Source organism: Leptonychotes weddellii, chromosome 4 (genome assembly GCF_054177405.1).
Source record: "Leptonychotes weddellii isolate Sample4059 chromosome 4, ASM5417740v2, whole genome shotgun sequence".
In the NCBI taxonomy this organism is placed as follows: domain Eukaryota; kingdom Metazoa; phylum Chordata; class Mammalia; order Carnivora; family Phocidae; genus Leptonychotes; species Leptonychotes weddellii.
The window spans coordinates 162,991,371-163,017,263 of NC_138372.1; the positions used below are offsets into that span (position 1 = coordinate 162,991,371).

At 39.0% G+C, this 25,893-nt stretch overlaps 1 protein-coding gene and 1 non-coding gene across 15 annotated transcripts in view; one reads left to right on the plus strand and one right to left on the minus strand.

Moving 5' to 3' along the window:
- Window positions 1-200: 200 nt before the first annotated feature.
- LOC102746184 (uncharacterized) lies at window positions 201-5,750 on the minus strand. The gene is made up of 4 exons (XR_014144436.1): window positions 5,243-5,750; window positions 3,493-3,574; window positions 2,213-2,273; window positions 201-412 (listed from the first exon to the last, which is right to left on the minus strand). It is a non-coding gene; the product is annotated as an uncharacterized LOC102746184 (transcript).
- Window positions 5,751-16,046: 10,296 nt separating this feature from the next.
- Window positions 16,047-25,893, plus strand: part of PHF20L1 (PHD finger protein 20 like 1) — an 81,964-nt gene continuing 72,117 nt past the window's right edge. For 7 of the 14 annotated variants that reach the window (XM_081816565.1, XM_081816567.1, XM_081816570.1 and 4 more), the window contains exons 1-2: window positions 16,050-16,331; window positions 18,437-18,556. In XM_081816565.1, the coding sequence (XP_081672691.1) occupies window positions 18,474-18,556 (83 nt within the window). In that variant the 5' untranslated portion in view covers window positions 16,050-16,331; window positions 18,437-18,473. Of the gene's footprint in view, window positions 16,332-18,436; window positions 18,557-25,893 lie in introns of those variants that run through there. The other 7 variants (XM_081816568.1, XM_081816572.1, XM_081816576.1 and 4 more) reach the window with 5 other exon arrangements.

Consider the following 25,893-nt stretch of genomic DNA (forward strand, 5'->3'; position numbering starts at 1 on the left):
GGTGGGTATTGAGGAGGGCACGTTCTGCATGGAGCACTGGGTGGTATGCACAAACAATGAATCATGGAACACTACATCTAAAACTAATGATGTAATGTAGGGGATTAACATAAGAATAAAAAAAAAAACAGAAATCACTGCTAAATGAGCAAATGAATGAATGAATAACTAGTGGGTGGATTGGACTTCAGATTCTTTTATGTAATATCTTCTACTTACCTCACTAAATTCTCCTTGTAAAGGACACTGGTCTGGGGTGGGCTCAGAGTTATGTTGCCATCTTTGTCACAGAGGAAACTGTCTTCTGTCCAAGTGTAGTAGCCATTGGAGAGGAGTCTGGGACTTCGGCGACAGGCAAAGTGGGAGGCTGTCTGGAGATCTACAGAGCAGCATTCGAAGGAAGTGTCACCATCTAGGAAATCATAGGCAAAACTGAAGAGGGAAGAAGGAAAGTCCTTTACATCTCTAACCACTACATCCGGTCCCACAAAAACCACATTTCTAGCCACTGTGAAGGAAAATACCTCTTTGCATTCATGGCTAGCAGTTACTTCTGCCACCCTAAGAATGTCACTCTTAATCTGGGCTTCATCTTCTCACTAGTGAGAGCATTAAACGACAGGGTATTTAGTGCCTCTTTCTGTTTTAAACATGTTGATAAAAACATTATGGTTAATCAGTCTATTCACCATATGATGCAACTACATCTTTGACATTAATCCATTTTCTTGGATGGAAAAATTGCAAAACAGCCTATCTGGGATGTTGGAAGCTTATAGTCTCCACCCCCTTTCTTTGAATAGCCCTCCAATTGCAGTATCTTTACTCTTTCCCTGTGATTGATAAATTACAACTATGCAGCCACCAGATACAGATGAAGTATAGGGTGAACATGCAGTCAAAGAGATCTTTTTGGCCTTTGCCAATTTCCCTCTAGGTCAGCTGTACAAATGACCTTGCAGTTTGTGATTTGGTATCCAGGGAAATCTCCTATTCAGTTGGAAAAATCTCCATGTGCCTTAGGTTTGATAAACAATCATATGCCTGTGTGATTGAAAGGCCACCTCATGCCACAAGCTCTACTGAATTTCTGATAAAGTTTTATTTAATTTTTTAAAGATTTTATTTATTTATTTGGGAGAGAGAGCACAAACTGGGTGTGGGGGGATCAGAGGAAGAGGGAGAGGCAGACTCCCCACTGAGCAAAGAGCCCAGGATCATGACCAGAGCCAAATGCAGACACTTAACCGACTGAGCCCTCTGATAAAGTTTTAAGTGTAGAAACCTGTACACAATTAATACATGCACTAAAGTTAGTAAAATGCTATTTTAAATGGATATTATTTATTAAAAGCTTACTATGAGCCTGGCTCATACTTCATGCTCTATCTACTTTTCACAAACCTCCCCAAAAGCTAAGTATTATAATCTTCATTGGACTGTAGGGGAAAAAAAAAACATGAAAAAAAAAAAAAAAACATGAGATGCAGAAGGACAAATAACTTGGACATTTTATGATAGCTGATGAATGACAGAGTTAGGATTTGAGCTCTGGTCTATCTGACTCTAAAGCATGTGCTCGTTCCTCATGGCCTTCTTGTTCATCCTTGGCTGATTCATCTGATAGTAGCAAGAGGCCTAGAATTTACAAATAAGGGCAGGTTCTAACACCAATGCATGATTCCTTTATACCATTGGCACATTTTACAAAATGCTAGAGAAAACATCAATGAGACCTGCATAAGGAATAAGAGAGAAGAGACAGAAAAAAAAAAAAAAAAGAAGGAAGAAGGAAGAGAAGAGACTTCATTGTAGAACTTGAACAAAATGGCAGACTCTACGTGTTTTTGTGGAGAATGGAATTTGGCCAGCTTGGGCATTGGTGTAGAATCTTGTTGCTCTTATAAAGCAAGATAGTAAAGCATATTTAGGAGAATACCAATTTGAGAAAAAGTAACTGTTCATCAGCAACCAGCAGTTTCTCCGCTCTCCAAACAACTCACATTTGCTCCCACACTCACAGCCACCCCCTCAAATTCCATTATTAGGTTAGAAAAGTTTTCATTTTGTATGTACATGGGACTAAAGATTTATGCCCATACCAAAATTGGATGATAGCTAAAGCTAATATTTTTAAACCAGGAATACAACAAAGTAAGACACATAGGAGGAAACATGATTGATTTATCTTGAGAAAAGTCCCATGGAATACCTTGGGAAAACACATGTGGAAGATGGCTCTCCAGTATATCTTCTCTCAGAGTCAGAAGAACCTGCATCAGCAAACAGGAGAGAAGTACGAATTTATCCCACCTCCCCAGCATGCATGACTGCATTTAATGGAGGCGTCAAAGAAGGTATGAATAGCTCCAGGCTCAGCAGAGATTCCAACTGGTGTAGCCATCCAGTGAATCAGGACTAACACGACTTGTCACCAGGCCTTTATGGGGAGCCAGAAATAATCTACGGGCTTCTATCTTCTGTTTCTTCTCTCACTCAACATTCCTTTAGAGGTTTCTTAGTGGAGGATGAGGCAATAATAAACCATTAGCATCAAACTGACTCATCGTGAAAAGGAGGAAGAAAGCATCTTGTGTGAAGCTGTAGAAAACCAAAATCAATGACCCAATGTGCTAGTTATTTTAGCTTACTCAGTAATTTGAAGAATTCAATCATCTGCCTAGACTGTCTCTCATTAGAGCATTTTAAGGCACTTCTATTGTAAAATAACGAGCAGAAGACATTAGTGGAGGAAAATAAATTAAGTTTTGTTTTGTTTTATATAAATGATTTTCCAATGTATGAAGCCTGTGAATATTCTTAATGAAAAAAAAAAAAAAACATCCATCCATTCAATCCACTTTAACCAAAGGCATAGCAACAGATTTCAGTTGGGGAAAGTGCAGCTAATTAATATTCTAAACTCTAAAGCAGGATTTTATACAGTAATGTGTGAACACTTACAATAGGCTCAGTGAAACTTGATTCCACTGTGGACGATTAATATCTAAGATAAAGTTTAGGCTTTCAGATTGGGCTGGTTGATTTGTAAGGAGTAAATTGTAGGTGTGTGTGTGGGGGGGAGGGGTTAGAAGCAGGGCTTGGGGAGAAAATGACAAGAGGAAGGAAGAAACTTGAAACCACTACCATTTTAACAACGCCCTTACTTCCTGCAAGTAGCTATCAAAATCATTCAGTATTTTTTATAGACAGTTTTGCATCTTAATAGTAGCTGATAAACAATCTCCTTTCACATTTATGCACAGGCATCTAAAAAACCAGTGATTTTTTTTCTACTAAAAAGACAAATACCACATTTCTCTCAAGGAAAGAAATGAAGTCAAAATCATTGCCAAAGTGAACACTGGCACTTACGAAGCACAAGCTACTGACAGATGGTTAATGGTATGAGTATCAGCAAAATCAAAGCAAGGAAATTGCTAAAAGAAGTCTAATCGTTCAAAAGATAATTGCGCATAGCAGTTCTCCTACATTTACTTGCCACTGGTGTTAACATCAGTTGAGATATTCGGTACATCTTGGGAAGGCTGCTTGTTCAAACTTCACAGATTTTCTGAAAGAGCCATGAAAAAAAGGTGGATTATATATTAAAAATAGAAAATTGATGCCACAACAGATGGCATCTACTAATTGCTCCAGTCAGACTTGTTTACTGAATGACACAGAGATTTAGGACTGAAGGAGGAGACTGGAATGAGTGACCACCGAGGTTGTGCCTGCGTGTACGATTTTGTATTATTTCCCATTGTCTGGCTGAGTGCATCCAAATAATCTTGTTCTGTAAATAAGAACAACATTTTATTTGGGAAAGCTAGATTTACGTGATTGATTTGTCATCAAAATAAACAATGCAAGCGAATTATTTGACTAAGAAATCAGAAAAAAAAGATTGGGTTGCAGAGCCCTCTAAATAAGTGTATTTGTAGTTTTGTCATCTAACACACATCGCCCTCTTCATCAAGTTTCAAGCAATACCTGGGGATTGGTGTTGGTCTTTTGTGCAACACCTTGAACCATTGAGAGGTAGTCATAGTGAAGGCTGACAGTCTTTAGTAGATGCCGTCAGCCTGGACATTCCCAAGTAGCACAAGCAGTGTTTCGGTAAAAATAGCCTACCACCAGGCAGATTTCAAATTGCAGTTCTCATGAACATATAAATTTACTTTCTCAATTACAAATTTAAAATATATCCAAGTGTGTAAATTATGTAGACTTTGATCATGTACCACTCATCACATAGATCTACCTGCTGTAGACTATGACACTTTTTTTACACATCACTATCCTGATAACCTTGCAAGGTAGGACTAAATTCTTTTCTGATTTACCACCTCTCCACATTTTAATTTTTTTTATTTTATTTATTTATTTATTTATTTATTTTTTAAGATTTTATTTATTTATTTGAGAGAGAGAGACTGAGAGAGAGAGCACATGAGAGGGGGGAGGGTCAGAGGGAGAAGCAGACTCCCCGCCGAGCAGGGAGCCCGATGCGGGACTCGATCCAGGGACTCCAGGATCATGACCTGAGCCGAAGGCAGTCGCTTAACCAACTGAGCCACCCAGGCGCCCCCTCTCCACATTTTTAAAATGTGATAACTAGTAATGGATTGTTTTTGTAGCTGTCATACATTAAATCAAACCAGGATAATCCTACAGCTCCAAAATTGATTCTTTCAATAAATTAGATGCAACACCTTTTAGAAAAATAGAGATCCTAGCTTATAGAGACCCCTAGAGAAGTCAGGAGAACTTTCTGGCATTCCTTGGAAGATCTCTAAATCAAGGCACACATTCATAGATTTTTGTTTGGAATATAAAATAATATTGTTTGCACCATAATATAATAGTTTGCCACTGTCCTTTTGATTTTTGATCAATATCATCTGAAGTGTGCAGCCCAAATTATACCATGTTAGCTTTCCCCAAGCTTTAAGTTTAATTTTAAACCAACAAGTCCTGTGGCAGAAAGCAAGGTTTTACTGCTATATCTTACAGATATTTGCATCAAGCTACAGGCAGTATGCTAACAGTTAATCGAGTATTAGTAACACTGAAAAAACCTTCAGTAACAGCTCTAAATCTTTTCAAGAAACAGATTCTGTCTACCAGTCCCATCAAAGTAACACATCCGTTCTGCAAAATAATCTGTCCATACATGTTCCTTCTAAAGGGACTTCCCAGTTTCTCCTTCCTATTGATAAATAGAAGAATTACTGACGTGCAAAGTTTCCTCTGGGCGACAGTGGAGAAATCCAGGACTTAGCGGTTCTTCAGCTGAAAATAATGTCAGAGTGTCAACAGGTGCCGAGAAGTCTTGTAATAAAGGGAAATCCATTCCATCCTTCTAACAGAGGTATGCACACATCACTGTGTGCAGGAGTTTGCAGAGTATCATCTTCAGTGGCCTCTTGTTCGTTTGGCTCTTTCCTAGAATAAAAGGGCATGTAGTTCTTGAGAAAGTCAGCTTTATAACTGCTCTTGTTTTCTTTCAAAATCAGCCTGCATAACCAGAGACTGAGAGGCAGGATGAGGTCACACTTCCTGTTGGGCTCTCATCAGTGGCATTCACACCCAGGAGTATGGTGAAGACTCGAAATAGTTTCCTGGACCAGCGGCAGGGGATGTGGAGCACACAAATCGGGCCAGCTGGATACATCACGGTCACTCGAGGGATGCTTTTCTGAGCTACCTCATCACCCTCACTGCGAGGACATAAGAAGAACTTCTGGAGAAGCAACACTTCTTGCTTGTCATCCTCTGGGCCTTTTCAATATAGTAGTGCATAGTTGTGCTCTGTCCAAATCAGTTAAATTTATTGGTGATAATGCACTGATGTTATGAAATTCAGAATACTCTTCAATACCAGGAACTGGATTTTGTGAAAATGTGTGTAGCGGCAATATGCTGATTCACCAAAGGTTGAAGCTTTACAGGAAACTCTATGGGTGGCACTTTACATTTTATGCTTATATTTTAGCTGAGATCAAAGAATTTCCTGTCAGCGGGTTCCTAAAAATCTCTGCTATTGTAAATGATAAAAAAAAAAAATACATTCTAGCAACACTAAGGTGCGATGGATTTGGAAAGGGTGTGGGTTTTGGAGTTACACAGGCTGAGACTCAAACTCTGTCTGCCTACCAGCTATGTAACCTTGGATTTGTGACTTAACCTCTTTGAGCTGCAGTTCTTTCAATTATGAGTAATAATATACATTTTGCAGAATGCCTTGGGGAATGACATGAGATAAAAGAAATGAGAAATAAGTGAATCATCAGCTCAGATGTGCAAGATGTGTTCTTTGTTTCTTTTCTGTAGATCAGTTTTTCTTCTGAAGCCCCAGTGGGTCAGCCTGGCAGAAAAGTCAATCTCATTCTTTCTTGAGGCTCCCTTTCTCCCTGAGGTTATGCCACAGGCTGGATCTTCTGTAGAACATGCCCCTAGCAGCAGAAGCTGTTGGGGGAGAGTGCATCTAGTCTGTGGTAGACCTCTTGCAAAGATGGCCTTCAAAGATCTTTGTGGGATCCCCTCCGCTTCAGTGTGGGCTGAAGCAAGTAACTTACTTCTCCTGCATAGATATGACACAAGTGATGGGTTGTCACTCCCATGATTAGGTTACAAAAGACCTGGCTTCTGTCTTGTTGGCCTCTCTATTACCTTCTAGGCTTACACAATTTGATGAAACAAGTGGCCATGTTGCAGAAGCACACAAACAAGAACAACAGCCACGTGAGTGAGCTTAGAAGTGGATCTTTCTCCAGTTGAGCCTTGAGATGACTGTATCTCCAGCTAACACTTTGTTTGCAGCCCGTGAACACCCTCAAGCAGAGAAGTCAGCTCAGCATTGTCCACATTTCTGACCCCTAGAAACTATGTGATAATAAATGGTGTTTTAAGGCACCAAGTTTTGGGGTCATTCTTACACAACGATAGAGTAACTAATACATAGTCCTAACACATACTACTTTCTGGGCCATTTGTTTTTGCCGTCTATTTTGTCAGGATCTTTTGCTGCCTTAGTGCCATCCTTAGAATATAGGCACATTTATTCCAGACTGTGTCTGGTCACATCTGCCTACACTTACCAGATAGCCATTCTGCTCTACAGCTGTTTTGGGAGTCTGGTACCCTCTTTCTTGTAATCCGTAACTCTCCCCCTTCTCATCTTTTCCTGTTTCTCCTATTCTTTCTATTTTCATCCTCTTCCTTCCAGCCCTGGCTCATGTTTTCTAGAGGAGGAAGGACAAGAAAATCCTTCTGACTTCCTCAAAGACCCTGTGCTCTGCCTATGTCCACAAATCCCCTTTCCCAAAAGGCTGACATCAAAAAGACTTTACTTTTTGGTCTATTCCTTTACTGATCCGGAACATATTGGGACCTCATTAATGATCATAGTCATTACTCACTTTATGGAGCCCTTACTATTTGCCAGGCACTGTTTTACTTCCTTTATATATATTAGCACATTTAATCCTCATACCCACTGCATGAGGGAGGCTCTGTTATTATCCTCATTTTACAGGTGAGAAAACTGAGGCACAGAGAGTTCAATACTTTGCCTAAAGTCACAGAGCCAGTAAAGGGTGAGCTGGTAGAGCTACGATTCTAAGCTTGGATTTTCAACCTGTAAGCAATAGCGATCACTTCAAACAAGTTTGAGCATTCCCTACGAACCAGGCACTGTACGAAACACTGTATGTGTGCAATCTTGTTTAAACCTCACGCAGCCCTAGGAAATATTATCCACATGCAGGATGGAGGGTTAGGGAGTTTACATAATTCTCTCAACACTACAAAGTGTCAGAGCCAGAATTCCAGTTTCCCCTTTGCTCCTCTCTCCTCAGACCCACTTTTTCCTTGCTATTACTTAAACGTCAGACTTGTGCTTGCCCCAGGATCTTTGTGCTCACTCTTCTCTCTGCCCAGAATATCCCCCTGATAGTCACAGAGTGTTCTTCCTCACCTCCCTTAGCTCTTGACTCAGCTGCTTTGGTCACTCACTAAATTGCCTTCCACACAATCTCCTTATTCTTCCCCCTGCTTTATTCTTCTCCTTAGTACTTCTGACTATATCACATACCACAGCATTTATTTTTTTGTAGTGATAAATATATTCCTCAGCAGACTGTAAGCTTGATGAAGGCGGAGGATTTGGTCACTTTTCTTCATTACTGTAGACCCAGTATCAAGAATACTGCCTGCCATATAATAGGTTATCCATTAATATTTGTAGAATCAATGAATAACTGAATTAAAAGCTAGGCAGAACTGACTTTAGCACCTTTATCTTGCATGCTAGAAATCAGTGTTTTTAACAGGATGTCCCAAGGAAGGTTCAATTCTCCACTATTAATGGAGGTTATGTGTGCAGAAAGGGAAAGGGTGAGCAGTAAATTTAAGCCCGCTCTCACCACTGGAAGTCCTACCCAGAGCAACTAGCAAGACAAATAAATAAAAGGTATTCAAATCAGAAAGGAAGAAGTAAAATTATCCATTTGCAGATGACATGATCTTATATATAGAAAACCCTAAAGATTCTTAAAAAAACTGTTAGAACTCATAAATGAATTCAGTAATGTGTGTTTTTTTTTAGGATTTATGTAAGATTTCTTGCAGCTAGAATTCCTGTCTCAAAAATGCTCTAGATATGTCCTTACCATTTGCTCAGGGTTCATATCTGAATGACATTGGGAATAATTTTTTTAAGAGATTGAAATGGAGAGAGACAGACTGAGACATGGGGTGGGGGTCAGGCAGAGGAGGGGAATGGGAAGAGACCAATTAGCTCATGAAAACCCTATCATAAAGTCTAAGTAGGAGCCTGCATTCTTGGTGGCAAGAACCGGGTTCTGTTGGTCTCTGTAATCTACAGCAGCAGATACAAGGCTGTTGCAAAGTAAGTCCTCAGATGTGTATTTTCATGGAATCACAGTGAGTGAAACTGAGACCACCCTCAGAGATTACAATGACTAAAAATATGTGTCCCTGTGACTGGTGAGAAAGAAACATCAGGAAACACCTGACATTTGTATATCAATTATAATTGGCGAAACATGTAAGACTTGTTCTATTGAGTTTAATCCTCATTACAAACCTGGGAAGTAGCTTTTATATTCCCATTTCTATGTGAGGAAGGAGAATCAGAGATGTGTCTAGTTCCTAACATTCTGGTAATAGTGTCAGGTTTAATTTACAACTCCTGGTCTCATTCCAAACCCCTAGCTCTTCATTATTTTAAGTTGTTAATTAATTAATTAATTAATTTTTAAAAGATTTTATTTATTTATATGAGAGAGAGATAGCAAGAGAGAGAGAGCAGGAGCAGGAGGGAGGGGGAGAAGCAGACTCCCCGCTGAGCAGGGAGTCTGGACCCTGGGATCATGACCTGAGCCAAAGGCAGAGGCTTAACTAACTGAGCCACTCAGGCACCCCTAACTTGCTATTAAAAAAAAAATAACAAGAAACAAGTTAATGCATTTATTTCCTTTAAATTTATAGTCTTCTATGATCTTCAGAGTTAAAAAAAAAGAAAGAAAGAAAATCAAGTGGTGTTTACCCTTATCCTGGTGAAACTGGCTCTCTTGAATGTTTTGCAAAAATACAAAACAGGAAGTAATCCCACACCTGACCACAAAGTTGTGTTGCTGCAATATTTTTTACTGAGGCAAAACAGTGAACTGTGGCAATGCTTGGGCAGGCAAGTTCTCTGCCCCTACCCACCCCCATTCCCTCCCCCAGAGGGGCACCTTTTCATCGGACTGTCAAGCAGTTACTTTGGAGATGTTGGTATTGTGTTCTGGTCCCAACCAAGAGGACAGACACTTAGACCAGTGACAAGTGACCAGTTAGAGCACATATTCTGACCTTGCACATCCATGTGTGCTGACACATACATACACTGTACCCAAAGCACCTTTTTGTGTGTTGGTCTAGTTGACCGCCCCGTTAAATGCCTCAAGATCAGGAATTAAGCTCATTTATCACTATGCTCCTTGGGCCTAGCACTGTACTTGGCACATTGCAGATGTTCAACAAAAGCTTGTGGGAAGGAAATGGAAGTAGAATGATATTTTTTATCTGCAAAAGCTTGCATCAAAACTATAAAGAACTATAGGGCAATAATAATTTTAGAATCTGCACAGAACCCTTGTTTGAAGCTTACTCATCCTCAAAGCATTTTTCAAATGCCACTTCCTCTATGCAGTCTTCCTTGATTTGCTGAGTCAGAATACACACAGGAATGTATGTCTATTTCAAATGGATTAATATTTAACTGAATATTAATACTGCTATTATGCCTGGTTGTTTCTGTATCCATCTTCCCACCATGGCACATCACCTTAGAATTGGATACCTAGTTTTATTTTTCTTCCTGTTCTCTCACCATCCATTGCCCAGTTTCTAGCACTCAGGAGAATTTCAATAAAAGTTTAGTGAGTGATTAAACAAGCCAATGAATGATGAAAGGATGCATGCACGCTGTCTGCCTTATCTGAGAATGCCAATGAATTGTGGCTAGCTCCATTCTCAAGGAAAGTAATGATCAGGAAGAGGTTAAAATTGTTTGCTGTTTGGTTACTACTAATCTGTATACTTGCTATGTTCTGTAGCCTACCCTCTCCTCCCCCAATTTTTAAAAAAGATTTTATTTATTTATTTATTTATTTATTTCTGAGACAGAAAGAGAGAGAGAGAGAATGGGAGGGGGGAGAGTGAGAAGGCGGTGGAGGGGAGGAAGAGGGAAGGGAAAGAATCTCAAGCAGACTGTGCTGAGCGCAGAGTCCTAAGCAGGGCTCAATTTCAGGACCCTGAGATCATGACCCTGAGATCATGACCTGAGCTGAAACCAAGAGTAGGTCGTTTAACCCACTAAGCCACCCGAGCGCCCTCTCCCCCAGCTTTAACAATCCCCAGCAATGTGTTTCTTTGGTGTTGAAACTGCCTCTAAAAGCAAACACCTAAGGAATCAGGAACACGAATGTTATGTCAATCTCTCACTAGATTTGCCTCTCATTTGGCTTGCTTTTCTAGTTTTGCAAACCAGGAAGAATATTCTCAGTTTCGTTGCATGGCTGTAAGTTGTAATTTGGAGTTACAGTCAGTAGAAGCCAGTTGCAATGAATATTAGTTGTTTTTTTTTTGTCCAGCTTCTGTTCCCTTTGTTTCAAGTAACAGCATCCCAATTTTCTTTAAAGGACCCACTCATTCCCATCTCTCAGTCTATGAGGTTTGGGCCAGTCTCTGCTCCCACTTGCCTGATTGGGGATGGGACCCAGATCCACGTCACGTCAGTCCAAATCACCCCCACGGCCATCATGCTTGGTTCACAGGCAGGCACCTGATTTAATTTAGGCCAATGAAAGAATGACTTCTAGGACTTGTTTTTTGTTCATCAAGATGTTGTGATGACAAGACTGAGGCTGTTGGGGGCCTACATGTGGATTCTGAAAGTCAAGCCAACCCATAGGAAGCAGAGTAAAAGATGTTATAATTTGATCCCTGACTCCAGCTGCCCCAGAAGGCAGACTTATCCCTTCTTGATTCCATAAAGAGAAATTCCCTTTATGTTTATACCTGTTTGTATTACATTTTCTGTCACATGCAACCAAATGAATTCTAACATACCACAGTTCTGAAACTTCATGTACATTAAGAATCATTTAGGATGGCTTTTAAAGTGCAGATTGCTAATCTCCAAATCTAAGACACAGGTTAGGGCCCAGGGACTTGCATTTTAACAAAGAGCCTAGGTGGGTCTAAAGCAGATGTTTGCTGGAGCAACGGTTGAAAATACTGCTTAGTAAATGCAAGTGTTAACAGTGAACAACAACAATCAGAGGAGGTACAAAAAATCAACATAGAAGCTGAAAGTTAAAGAAAAGTCCATCTTTTGTCCTGGTAGGGCAAGGAAGAAAATCCATGGAGGAATCAAGGGTTGATTCCATATTCAGTGCTTTTGCAGGTAGGGAATCTTTACCTTTATTTCTCTTTATTATTCCTTCCTGCTTTAGGGAGCATGATTGTATGTCTCAATTTGTCTGGGACTTCCCAGGAATCCACTTGTTATTCTTTGTTTTTTTTTTTAAACTCTCATAAGTGTCCAGGCTTGGATTAAAAAATCATGGTCAGTCCACTGTTTCAGGACAGTATGTACAAAAAGGACTTCTTTATCATTCAGATCTCTTGCTGCATTTTTAAGCTTTTGCCAAGTGAAACATATTTTTTTCTATTGTATGACCTTTACTAGCAGACAGATATTTCAAATTACTACTGCCAAGTCAAAAGTTCTTAAAAATCTCAGAAAGCCAGGTGGCTTCTGAGTAGCATATGAACTTCCAGTAAAAGTAAATAAATAAAACAAAATTGTTTATAACATCTGATCATCTTTAGGGTTAACTCATTCTAAGAAAGCAGCATATAAACCCATACATCACAATAGGAATTATGTTAGAAATGTGAACAGGATGCTGTGTGGACATAAGGGAGAGATTGTATCTCTCCATTCTGTTCATACATGGCCTAGAGGTCCAAAGGCAAGAGATTAATTCTGGAACAATTATCACTTCTGGTCAGTTAAAAAGGGATAGAGTGACAGATAAGATAAGCAGTTTTATTGGCATGGGAAGGAAGAGAGGCTAGTGCCATTTTCAAAGATTTTTAAGCACCTGGAATAGAGAGTTGCCACTGGTGTCTATTCCAACAGTTTAGGTCTTTATTCAACTAGTATATTTAAATTTTTTTTTTGAATTCCTTTGATTTTCTTCTTTGGTGCTGATTATAAGATTAGAGAAAAACACACACAAAAAGGCTTTCTTGTGTGTCATATGTAACAAAGAATATGTGATATTTAGTAGTAACTTTTTCCTCCCTTAAAATAGGTATATAGAATTGTCAAATATTGCAGGAGATAGAATGGTTTCATATTTATATTTTTAATGTTGGAAGAATTTAGTTCAGTGATTTCTGCCTAAGGACAGTTGTTTCAAGATAATTTGCTCACTGCTTGTTTGGTTCCACTCAAACACAGCTGTAAGTTCTTTCTTTCTATATTTGGCAATGAAGTGACTGATGGCTAACATTAACCATCTGGATGAGGGGTGTGTTGGGTGGGAGAGAGGGGAGGGGACATAGCAATGAAGAGCTTCACTGTGTGGCTGGGGAGTCATCTCTAGACTTTTCTACATCTTATATCCCTGCCCCAATCCTGACCTTTGACTCTACATGGTCAAAAGAGGCAAAGATAGCCTATATGAGTTTTCTTCAGTTTTATCAAACTTAACACCCCCTTTGTGAGTTAATATTATGTAATATTCTCAGGACTTTTCTGAAATTAAATTCATAGGTAGTATAATCAAGCTACACACATTTAAAAAATTAATATAATGACATAACAGTAACATAAGAACAAACTTTATGGAGATAATTTATAATAAAAATAACATGCATTTCAATATATAAGTGTTCAGCCATGACTCACAAAGAGACATAATGTAGTAGTCAAGTGCTTGCATCAAAATTTAGATTTACCTTGAGTGTAACAGCTACGAATGCAGAGTGATACAGGTACATTCTACCAGTGCCTCAAATACTAGGAGTAGCTTTGCCAATGGTGGCATGATTTTTAAAAATGGGATAAACTCTTGGACATGTTTGTAAAAAAGAACAATCTTCCCTCGTATTACACGGTTACTTCATTCCTGGAAAAGTTGAGTGTGTATTAAAACCTTGCAGAACAAAAACCTTTGTGCTTTGGTGCAAAACTGAGTTCAGGGCTTAGACAATTATGAAAAGGGTTTTGACCTACATGAATGTTTGGAGGGACATTCAAAGTCATGCATGACCTGGGGCAATTCTTCAAGATATGGGACTGCACTGTCTTAGGATGTCTAGCAGCCCTCCTCTGTCCCACTAAATTGCAGCTGTGCCCTACCCCAATCATGTGACAACTAAAAGTGTTTCCCTTCCCATTTCCAAAGTGACCTTTAGCGGATGGTGTTAAGTCCATTGAAAATACTCACCTGCACAATTCACAAGCCAGCAATCATTTACATAAGACTTCATTTCCATTTTTTTTTCTTTCAGGCTGTATTATTGGTGGGGTCCCTTATTAAGTCCCAATTAATACAGGAGAATCATATTTTCAAGGTAGATTTGTGAATTCTTAACAAATGGTGGAGAGTGGATAGAATCTATGTTTATCCTTTATGTATACATTTTATTTAATTTACAAGCAATCTCACATTTTCACTGATGTTAACAACAGATACTAATTTTTTTCTCACTGCCTTATGGGTCAGCTTGGGTTCTGCCAGGGTTCAGTTAGTTAGCTCTAGGCTGAAAATCAGAAATTTGGTCCCTGGTACTGCCACTGCTGTTGGAGAAAATTTTCCTTATTTTGAACATCATCTGCAGCTTCTCATACAGTCTTCAGGGACAGAGTCTAGTAAGTGTAGCTCAGAAGAGCACTTTCGCTGGAAGGGAGACAGAGAATGGGAGCTTCTGACATTTTCATCTTATTTAGCGTGAGGTTGACTCTGCCTCCAATACTCATAAGGTGGGTGTATCAGTCAGTTTGTATTAGGTTATGCTGCATAACAAACAACTTCCAAACACTCAAAAGCTTAAAAGAATGACTATTTATTTTTCTCCTTATACTACATATCAGTTGTAGATTAACAGTGAGTTCTGGGCTTATCACGATCTGTCTAGGATCTTGGTAATTAGAGCAGTTGCTGTCTCAAATATTGCTTATCACTGTTCTAGAGACAGAAATCTGGGTGAATTGCCTTTTAAAACTACCAGCTGGCAATGACAAAGTTCACTTCCAGTTTCATTTTACTAGCCAAAGCAAATCAAATGGTCACACATAATTCTAAGGAGGGCAGAAAGTATAATCCTCTCATGTGTTCAGAAGATCCTAGAAATATATGGAGTACTACACTAATGACAACCATGATGGTAAATTTTCCAAACATGGAAAAGGAGTTTAGATGCTGGGCAACTCCAGTACAAGACAAATGTCCACTAGAGACTGTCTTATTTACATCTTTTCTATATATCGCCATGCTCAGTCTAGCTCAGTAGCTATTAGTAACATAGTAAGTGCTGAATGAATGTCTCTGGAATAAAAGGATATGAATATAGTTGTTTAAATTACCAAATTTCACTATAATTAAAGCTTAAAGAGAGATACTTTGCTATTTTAACTCCACACTGTAAAGCATGATAAATATAAGTGTTATTTGTATGCAATGTTGCATTTAGAAAGCTTGAGATCCAGAGTGGTACACTGGAAAGAGAGAGGAAAAAGATTTTCATCTCAACATTGCTTTGAATGTGTTCACTTGTTGGTTTCCCCTACCGTGCGGACACTTTCTCCTGTGCTTAGTACAGAGTTTGGTACATGGTAGATATACAAGAAAAGTAGCTCTCTTATCCTTAGCTGGGTCGTCTTGGGGAAGTCACATCCATTTACCCCTAGGTTCTTTAGCTGCCCAACACACACACCGCTTAGTAATATGTGCCTTTTGTACTGTAAGAATCTCATGAAATAGCAATACAATTGTGTGAATGTGGTTGTCATGTAATGTACTAACAACACAGTAACTTCCACAAAGCGTCCACTCAATAGCTGTTTGTTGACCATGGCAATAACCATTTGCTCTATTCTTATTATGAAATGGGGTGGATATCTAAGAAAGAGTGTCGTGCATTTACAAAAGTTTGTCCAAGGTGCTGGGATTGAGGAATTTTGGGAACCCGTTTCCTATCAAATCGACAATAATAATACTCAATGGGCTCTGTGCTCATCTCTCAAAGGTCAAACACTTCACAACTCCTAATGGGCTCCTCGAGCCAGCTTTCTCTCTTTTGCTAATCACCGCCCCTCCCTCTAGCCATCAGCCAACTGCTGCAAAGCCCCGCCTCTCAAGGGCAACTCTCCAATCGGCTGCGCAGCCCGGGCCCAACCCTCGCCAGTCACGTGACGCGACCAGGCCCGCTTCCGGCGCGTCGCGGGCGGCTGACGTCGCTGGGCCCGGCGTCGCGTCAGGGCTGGCCGGCGGTGGCGGCGGCGGTGGAGGCGGAGGCAATGGCAGCGGACCCTGAGCGGGCTTGAGGGCTCGGACCTGCTACCTCCCGCGCGACCTCGGGCCCGACCCGGCGCTGCGGCCCCAGCGCGCTCCCCTCCTGCTTCCTCCCCGGCCGCTGCCTGGGCGGAGGCGGAGGCGGAGGCCCGGGCTGGCCGCCCTGCTCGTGCCCCGGCTCGGCCCCGGACGGCCCGGCTGCTGTGCGGAGAGGAGGCCGAGTCGGTAAGAGGCGGCGGCGGTGGCGGGGCCTGGAGGCCGCCTGGATCCCGTCTGGCCGCCCGGGACGCCCCCGCGCTGGTGTCTCTCTCCGGCCCGCACCCCTCTCGCGTCCCTCCCCTTAACTCGCCGCCTCTATTGTCTGGGCGCAGTCGCTCCCTCTCCCCCTCCCTTCCTTCCCCCCTGCCGAGGGCCGGACGGCTGTCAAACCTGGAGGCTTCTCCCGCTCCCCGCCAGCTTGGTCTAAGCCCTTCCTGTCTGTCTCTGCCAACCCCTCCCGCCCCGCATCAACCACCTACCTTCTTTGGCCCCGGGGCCATTCTCTGACCTTTTCTTCTTCACTTTCTTGGTGTTGTGTCTTCCTGCTAATTTTCTTTTCCCTTCCAGTTGTCATCTCTTGCAACGTTAACCATCCAGATATATTTTTGCCATTCTTGTTTGCGTTCTTTTCTGTTTATGTTCCTCCGCGTTCTCTGTCCCCTTTTCTCTTTTTGCTTCAAGCCCCCCCCCCCCCCATAGACTGTCTTACTTTGCCTTTTCCTTAATTCAAATCCCTATTCATCCTCCTTTCTCCACCCAGGGAAAAGGAAATTGTGCCTCATCCCGAAGTATCACTGGGAGTTTATATGTCTTAACTCCACATTTATGGGTTCGATGTTTGATTATAGAAAATAGTGTAACTGGTAAACACCTCTTACTAAGTTCTTCTTGTGAAGAAAGTAGAAAAATTTGCTTAGATTTCTACACATATTTAAGTAACTGCCTAATATGTTACACGCTGACCAGACTTTTTAAAAAATATTCATGCTTTCTTTCCTTTTACACGGAGTACCCTCTGGCCTAGCGTCCTGTTAACTTTAATGAACTGATCTTTGTTCTTGACATGGCCAGAGGATAGTCCCCCCAACCCCCCATGAGTATTTAGGTTTGACTTTACATATTTCTATGGCAAGTATTGGTGTTATTTACCCCTTACTAATTAGATTCTTTCAAAGAGGAAAGGACAGTTTGTTTTTATTTTTCCTGTTATGTTTTGTCCCTTTTGAATTGTGAGCAAACCATTAAAGAAAATGCTGTAGTTGTGTATTTTCTTTTTTAACCCGGGAGAGAGCATAGTCCTGTTAGTAATTCTAAATATCAAAAAGGTTTCAGGGATCGCTCTTTTTCCCCCCAGTAACAGTAGGTTTGCATTCCTGATTACCTGTTATATTTTGATTTAGCCTGTCTTAAAGTGCATTCATATTCCTCAAGTATTAGTCCGTGAAAAAGGCTACCTCAGGTGTTCTGGGTGTCCAGTGTGGCCAAAAGGAGAGTGAAGAGTGTGCGTGTCAATGATGTAGAGAGGAATAGATACTCCTTTGTAGTTTTTTGTTTGTTTGAATATTACGACCACTTTTATTTGTCAATGTGAGCACTGACTATATTGAAATAGAGTAGAACTAAATTTGCAGTTGAAAAAATCCACATCATTATTGCATATTGACTGTGAAGTATAAGGAAGAAATTTCTGTTGCAACTTTATATGTGAAATTAAACTTATTGAATCATTTGCTACCAAAGTAGGAAATCATAGCTAATGAAAAATCCTACTCCCAAGAATTATTGATGTTGTCACTGGCAGAGGAGTGTCTACTGCCCCTTTATATGCTCTTTAGTGTCTTATCTAGTGTTGTATACTATGAGGCACTCAAATATTGGTTGAAAAACTCCATTAATTTGTACTCTTAAGAATTTCAGTAGTCATATTCCAGAACACTCAGGTGTCTTGATTTTTCAGAGACAGAAAACTGTTTTCAGCTGGTGTGGAGAATTTTCTTGGGTATTTTCAAGTTAAAATTTGAAGGATTTTAGCCATTAGCAAGTCTTAATGCCCAGCTGTTCTTCTTTTTAAGTAGTTCTTTTTTATGTCATTTTCCTTGATTCATGATCAAGATTGCTTGCGAAGTATTTAGTACTTTATATACAGATATTTGTAATCATCATTCAAATTTCTTTAAAATTTGGCAGTTATTTTAACTTCTCATGCAATGCTTTTAAAATTCTGTTTTATTCCCTATGCATTTTATGCATTAGAATCTAACTTTTTTTTTTTTTTTTTTTTCCCTCTTGAGGTAGTGAAAAGAGAATACTGAAGAATAGGATCTCAAGATGAGTAAAAAGCCCCCAAATCGTCCTGGAATCACTTTTGAGATCGGTGCTCGTTTGGAGGCACTGGACTACTTACAAAAATGGTATGGAGAATATGGAGCTCTTGACCGAAACCACGATATTGGTAGTCTTACACATGTTGGTCAGTTGCTGTTCTTTTGACAGTGGCAGAAACTTTAATGTATTCACATTTTGAATACACATAGACATTGTTTTTTAGTTTTCCTGCTCTTCAGCAGACTGTGTAAGTTTAGCATTTCAGAGCTGTTTTTTCAGAATCATTTTAAGGTGTTTGAGAACTGAAAATAATTATCTAGAATATGAGGTATAAAGAGAGTGTCAATACTCTTGTGTACTTAATATGAGCTAGAGTGGTGGTGGGAGGGAGGGAATTAATTTAGATAACCAGCTTCCCAAGATTTGGCTAAAACTTGATATAAATCTGTTTTCTTGGCCTGTGTCAGAGGTGATCTTTCAAAATACAGAGTATGTTGGTTAGCACAGTCACTATTCACTATCCCATCTAAAATAAAAAACTAGTTTACCTCTTCTTTCCCCAGGGGGTAGTGAACTAAAGGTAGGTTGTTACTGTCCCATACTAAGTGGGCAGTATTTTCAGACCTTTTTTTATTTCTTCTGTTCTGGCCATGTGTGTTAAGTAGTGAATTTAAGCTCCTAATATACGCCTAATAAATAGTATAGGGATAAAATCACCACCTGGAAAGGAGAGAAGAGGAAACAACACACAGGGGTCACTAGGCCACAGTAGGAATGACAAGGATTTCCTCTTTCTCTTAGGGAATGCTTTCCTCATTCCCCTTAACTGCCCTCTAGTCCTTGTCCCTGGGAGGAAGTCTCTTATTGCCATTCTCAGCTCCCTACCTGAGATGGGCATTTGAGAGTTCCTCTCTGGGGAGGGGGTTGTCTCGGCTCTCCTGAAGCGCATTTATTTTGATGAGTGATCTTGTGGCTTCAGGCTTCAGACTCCAGGACTTCATCTACCAGGCTTTTTGACATTTTCTCTCACTACAACTCTTTAAAAACACAGTGGGTATTTTGCAAATTTGCTCTTGATTGATTTGCATTAAGTCAACTTCCTGAATTGGCAATGGCAGGCAGAGAAATCTTGTTTAGTCATGATATTTGACTTTAGACTGGTCTGGGGTTTTTGTCTCTTAATATGTGGCTTTAGAATTCTGCACATGTCCCCGATACCCAGGTTAACGGGCTCTGTCTTGGGCGCTGCTCTGGGACATTTTGAAACTACAGTTTGATGTGGAAGGCAGTTGTTTGGCCCTATGCCTATAGGTAGTTCTTTTTAGGGGACTTAATTGTTAGTCTCATCAGGTGGAGAGTGTACATAGTACTTCAGGTGGGGCTTGGGAAGCACCTGGGACCAGGCAGTTGCATCCCACGTAGTCCTGACGCTAAAAATTATTTCCAGACGTGGTGGAGTGTTCACTGGGGGAGCACACATGCTCCCGATTGAGAAGTGCTGCATTAGACCATACAGCAAAAGATGCCGGTTTCGTCAGTAATTGGCTATCTTTGATTCTCATTTGACCAAAAGAAGCTTTTCACTCAGAAGGCACGCTGTTAAATCTCCGTGTGGTATGAGAAATGATACTTCTTCTTTGATGCTAATCTTAATTAATCTTTTTTTTTAATTACTGGCTTTTGAATCACTAGTTAATTCATATTAACATATATTCTTAGGCTTCCAAACTGACAAAGTTGCAATTGAAATAGCTTCCAGTGTTGGAGGAGCACACGGTTTATTAGTTTTCTTAGAAGTTTAAAGGGAAATTAACATAATTTCGGTATTGGTAAGAAATTTGCTTTCGGTGGTGAAATGTTTTCTAATTCAACAGCTGTCAAATTGATGATCCAGTAGTTAAAATAAAAAGATTATAAAAGAGAACTACTTTAAAAATCAAGGCTGAATGTGCTTTTAGAGTATTTGGAATTTGAGAAAAAAAAATGATAGTTGTAGCTGAAGTTTTTTCATTGTCTTATGCTTCACACCAAGGAAATTTCTAAGTGCTTAGGTAGGGTGGTAACAGGTGTCTATACTCATTAATGAAGTTTAGCTTTCATTTTAATGACCCTAGTAGTGATGGTCTCCTTAAGGTAACATCAGCCAAAATAATCACATATGGTAATCACTGAAACTTGTCAGTAGCTTGATTTTTATGAGCTCATTGATATGAAGATTTTAACATCCTGCTACAGTTGGAATTAAGGAATTAAGAGTATTGTATATACATATTCTAGGTAGTTGAAAGAAATAATTCTTTTATTGTGACTTTATTAATGTCGGTAGTTTCAAGAACTAGCTAGTCTTGAGCAATCCCTTTCATTTAGTATTAAAGTACTTTACTGTAGGACAACTAATTACTAAGATTTATTTCATTTTGTGTGGGCACAAGAGAAGTTCTATGAGAGACCGTACTCTTAACAGGTTTTACTTTTAAATAAGATAATAAACTATATTCTTCATATCATTACATTTGTTAAGGGCCATTCTGTATTTCATATAAATGCTGCAGATCTTTTCTTTAATATCAGGTAAAAGTGTAGAAGGATTATTCGAGTGTTGAGAAACTTTACTATTTTTGTGAGGAGCAAAATAGTTAATCACTGAAAATATAACTGAAATGATTCCTCTCTCTCTCCCACCCCCCCCCATTTTCTTTCCTATTCTCTTCTGTTGCATCCATAAAGAATGCTTAAACTTCCACATTTATTCAGTACAGTTGGAAAAGTATTGAGTTCTTATTTGACATGAATGTCTTTTGAACTGTTACAGGCAATGAGGAGGGAGGGACAAGCAGGAGTGCAGATAGTGCTTACTGTCTCTGCATGCAAGACATTGCCAGTAAGCCACATATCCGTTGTGAAGGAAACGACAGCATGTGTTGATAGGTTACCTTTTACAGAGAAGGGCAGAGGGAAAGTTGTGATAGTGGATAACTCAAAATGTCAACTTGTCCTATATGTAAAAGATGTTTCCTGTATAAAAAAGGAAAAGAATTTTTACTGTGTGCCCTGGAAAGAAAAGGGTAAACTCTAAATTAAGTGGGCCGAAATAAACTGAAGTTAAGCTTCCACTTTCAGATTTGGGGTAGATTTGATTTAATAGGAACATGCAATCTAATTTTCTTAGGGAAAGGACATTATTACTGCTTGAGCAAATCATATGACATATTCTTCAAAGTTCAGAAAGATACTTCATCCTTGAAAATACACTGTACGTTTTTTAAAGTAGTGATTACTTTTTGTTTTCAAAATCACTTGATAGCTACATCAGAAAACTCATTGATGGTTTGATTATTTACCGATAACTAATGAATGTGGGCCCTAAGAAGCCACTGAGAGGCCAGGCATCTTCAGGTCCAGTATGTGGTTTTTGGATTTCCTATACTGACTAAACCTAACTCCTGCTAAGTAGTGTTAAGTTTCTTAGTTTTTATTTTATTTTATTTTTTTGGGGGGGAGGGTTTGCTTCATTTTTAAAAATGTTGTAGTTTTACTTAAAACATACTGCTTAATTTCTTTCTCAACAGTCTTTTTTAAAAGTCTTTCAAAAGACTTTTAATAGGCTAATGTTTACAGATAACATAATCAACCATCTTTGATCTTACCTCCATCATATTTTCTATCATATCCCTGACATTCAAATGATGACATATCACATTTATAATCTCTTGAATGCAGTGACATCGTAAGATTGAAAAAGGAAACAGATTGTTGATACAGTAGTATATTTGGGGAAAGAGAAAGTTTAGAGTTGAAGTTCTCTTGGAGATACTGTAAGTGGATTCTAAAGACAAAAGAGGCAGGTTCAAAGTCAGACTGTCACGTGCTGGTCCTATAAATATGGGCACCCTCTGGACCTCGGTTGGCTTATCAGTAAAATGGAAGCAGTGTTACTGGCTTTTACTTAGGGGATTATTTCAAGGATCAAATAATGTATTTAAATTTGCCTCAAATTGTATAAAAAATACATAAGTATAAAGCAGTGAGGTAAATGCAAGGGAAGAGGGAGAGGTGAAAAAGAAATCTTTGAGGATCTGAAGACTTAAGTGTGTTAAGTTTTTAAACGTAGCTTTAGTATTGACATGAGAATGGCCTGGAATGTAGAAGGAAAATCATATCATTGCAACCTGCTATAAACCATCTTTTTGAGGTAATGATAAAATCTTTTTCTTTTTGCTTTGCAAGTATTATATCTAATCACTCTGAATATTGTTCAGTGAGAAAAGTGATCAAATCAGACTGGTTTGGACTACTGATATAACCTCTGTCTTTTGAATGAAATTCAAATAGTTGCTCTATAACAAGTGACTTAGTTATGAAAACAAAACAAATCAAGTAATGTGAAATTTGAAATACAGCGTTAATTTAAAACATTCAGATGAGTTATGCTCTTCTGACCTATTTAATTCTCTTCTAGATCTAAAGGAAAGGAAAATGAAAAAAAAAATGTGGAGATGTCTCCAAGTATCAGAGTTGGATAGAACAGTGTAAATTTGAATTGGCAAATGCTGTTTGGGAGTTTTTTGAACTGTATGGAACATTTGCACATTGGGAGTTTTTTGAACTGTATGGAACATTTGCAAATGTGAGTTTTTAAAATGTTCATGACCAGAATTATAATAGTGTGGGAAATTTGAGGAAATTTAGATTGTAGCAAGTACACATTTTTCTAATTTGAGTAAAATACACTATTTTCTGAATAAAAAGGGTTGCTTTTTTTCTAATTGAATTTAGCTACTCAAAGGCAAACATTAATAGAAATAAGTTGTGTTATCTATATTTGGAATAGAAGAGTGCTCCTGAAAAGTAGTATGTGGATCAAATTTAAAAACCAGTCTCATTTTTAAATTACATTAGGTGAGTTTGAAATTTGTAGAAACCTTAGGTGAACACTTTTAAAATAGGAACTCTTTTGCTAATATGAATAAAATTTTTGTATATTGGGTTTTCCTAACTGTATATTTGAAAAAGATTCTTATTTTGAGTCACTACCTACCTTTGAAAACCTAATTAGAGCTGTAGACTCAGAAAAATGTACAATCATATTTATATACCAGAAATATTGAATTATATGTTATGGGTAGTCACAGAAAACTTATCCGTGGACTCCAGATTAAGGACTCTTTTAGCAGAGAATTTCAAATTGAAATCTCTATGATGTGTGTGTGTTTTTTTTTTTTAATTCTGAGATTTTTTACATCCAGAAACTCACAAATTTTGAATCTTAAGATCTAAGTCAGCTCTGTTTAATCATCAAGCAGGTCTGCATCAGTGCACAAACACTGTAGTTACTTAATTTTTAAGATTTTCACCAATAAGAGCCCTATAAACTTTTAACAGTAAAGATCTCTTTCTCCCTCCTCTCCCCTCAAAGAATGTTGAAAGCAAGGTTAGACATGGGTCAGAGTGCCTGTATTTATTATAAAACACACCTGATTCTTGTTCTTACTCTGTTCTTCCTTTTGTTACATTGATTCATTTCCTATAGAGCTTTTTCTTTGCTCAGTTTTTTTGCTTATCTTAGTTTTCTTGGAAGGTGAGAGAAAAGGAATTTTAGAAAAAGTAAGTTTAACTGGAAGTCAGAAGATACGGGTTTAGGTGCTGTTCTGCCATGAACTATGTGACTTTGGAGAGTTATTTCTCTGCTTTAATGTCCTTAAGATGAGGGTGTGACATACTAGGTAATCTTTCAGGTCCCTTGAATTAGAAACTCAGATTTCTTTTATCTACTTTCCATGTATTCAGGGAGGATAGATTTTTTAATCTCATTTTTGGATGGGTAAATAACACAGACTTGAGGCAGAAGTAAGACAAAATGTAGAAGTCATACATAGTTTGCTCAGAACTGCTGGTAACTGAAAGAACTTTGAGAAAAAATGAGTTGAAAAGGTAGAGAAAGGTGAATCTAGTTGGAACAAAAATAGTGTTTTGAAGGTTGGAGTATAGTGGTATTGGGCACATTGTTATCCTTTCTCCAGCCTGCTCTCCCACTCATTTAAATACTTTCATTGTTTAATTTTGAAATTAGAATCATAACTATTGGCTTGGAAAGGTATATTTGACTAGTAGGATGCTTTAACTCCCTAACTTTCTATGTGGTAACAGTTCACTAATTGATTCTTTTACAAAGTTCATTGATGCTGTCATTTTGAAAGTGATTCAGGTGAAGTCTAGAAGAGTGATTCTCAAACTTTTTAGCTTCCTGGGATTTACCCCAAAAGGTTTGTTAAACATAGGTCACTGGGCCAACATCCAAAATTTCTGACTCAGTAGGTGTGAAGTGGGGCACAGTAATTTGCCTTTCTAAAAAGTTTCCAGGTGATGCTGATGCTGCTGGTCTGGGGACCACTGGTCTAGAGTATACAGAATTATTAACCCAAAGATAAAGTTTTTGAGTTGGATAGCAATGGAAATATCCAGGATTATTTTTTAATTTATAGTCTGTTTTTACTTACGTTAGTTGGAAGAAGTAAAATGTAAATACTTGGCAAAGTGATGCATGATTCAAAAATCTTTTTTTTCTTTCTGTTTTTCAGTAAAAGAGCATACTGACCTACCTGTACTTTGATATTTTTCAGTTTTCTTGCTCTTCAAATTTCTGTACTCACCACTACATGGCTGGATAGCTGGGATTTAGATCCTTGTTGCTAAGGGTGGGAAATAGTCTTTTGAATTGCTATTGGGAGATTGTAACTTCTATCATGATTCCTGATATATAGGAAATACTCAGTATGTCACTTGAATTTTATAAGAAGCCCCTCATGTATGGGATGATCTTTACCAGTTTAGAAATGACAGATCTGAGGCTTGGATATGTTAATTGTTTTATTCCAGTTCATCTGGAGTAAAAGTCAGAAAAGTCATCTGGCAGCCATGTTCTTTTGACTCTTAAGTCTGGTGCCCTCGTTACTATAACCTGTTGCCTCATATATGGACGCCCTGAAGTTTGAGCCTCAACTTCAGGGAGTAAATGGGCTCAGTGTTCATAGGCTGTCTTCATTCCTGACTTTCTCTAATGATATGTATCTATCTGGTGTATAGAAGGGCCCTGAGAGTCCAGCATGCCTCTGTCATTCTTGTACCGTGGAATTAGCTTTTGCAAGGCAGGTTAATTTCTGGCCTGTCTGTCCTAGAAACTCTTCTTCTCAAGCTCACCTTCGAATCAAGCTTTCAAGCTGATCATTTCCTAGCCTCCTTCACAAATGTATAGTAGTGTAAAGTTCAGGAACCTCGTGCTTTTTGTGGGTGTGTGTGTGCAGGTGCATGTGTATACTCATTTAATGGCAGGGGTTGGACTGAAAGAGAAGATGGTTTTATTTGCTTATCTGACATTTGGTTGAAGGTCAGTGGTTGTATATCGCATGCATCCAACTCTGTTCGT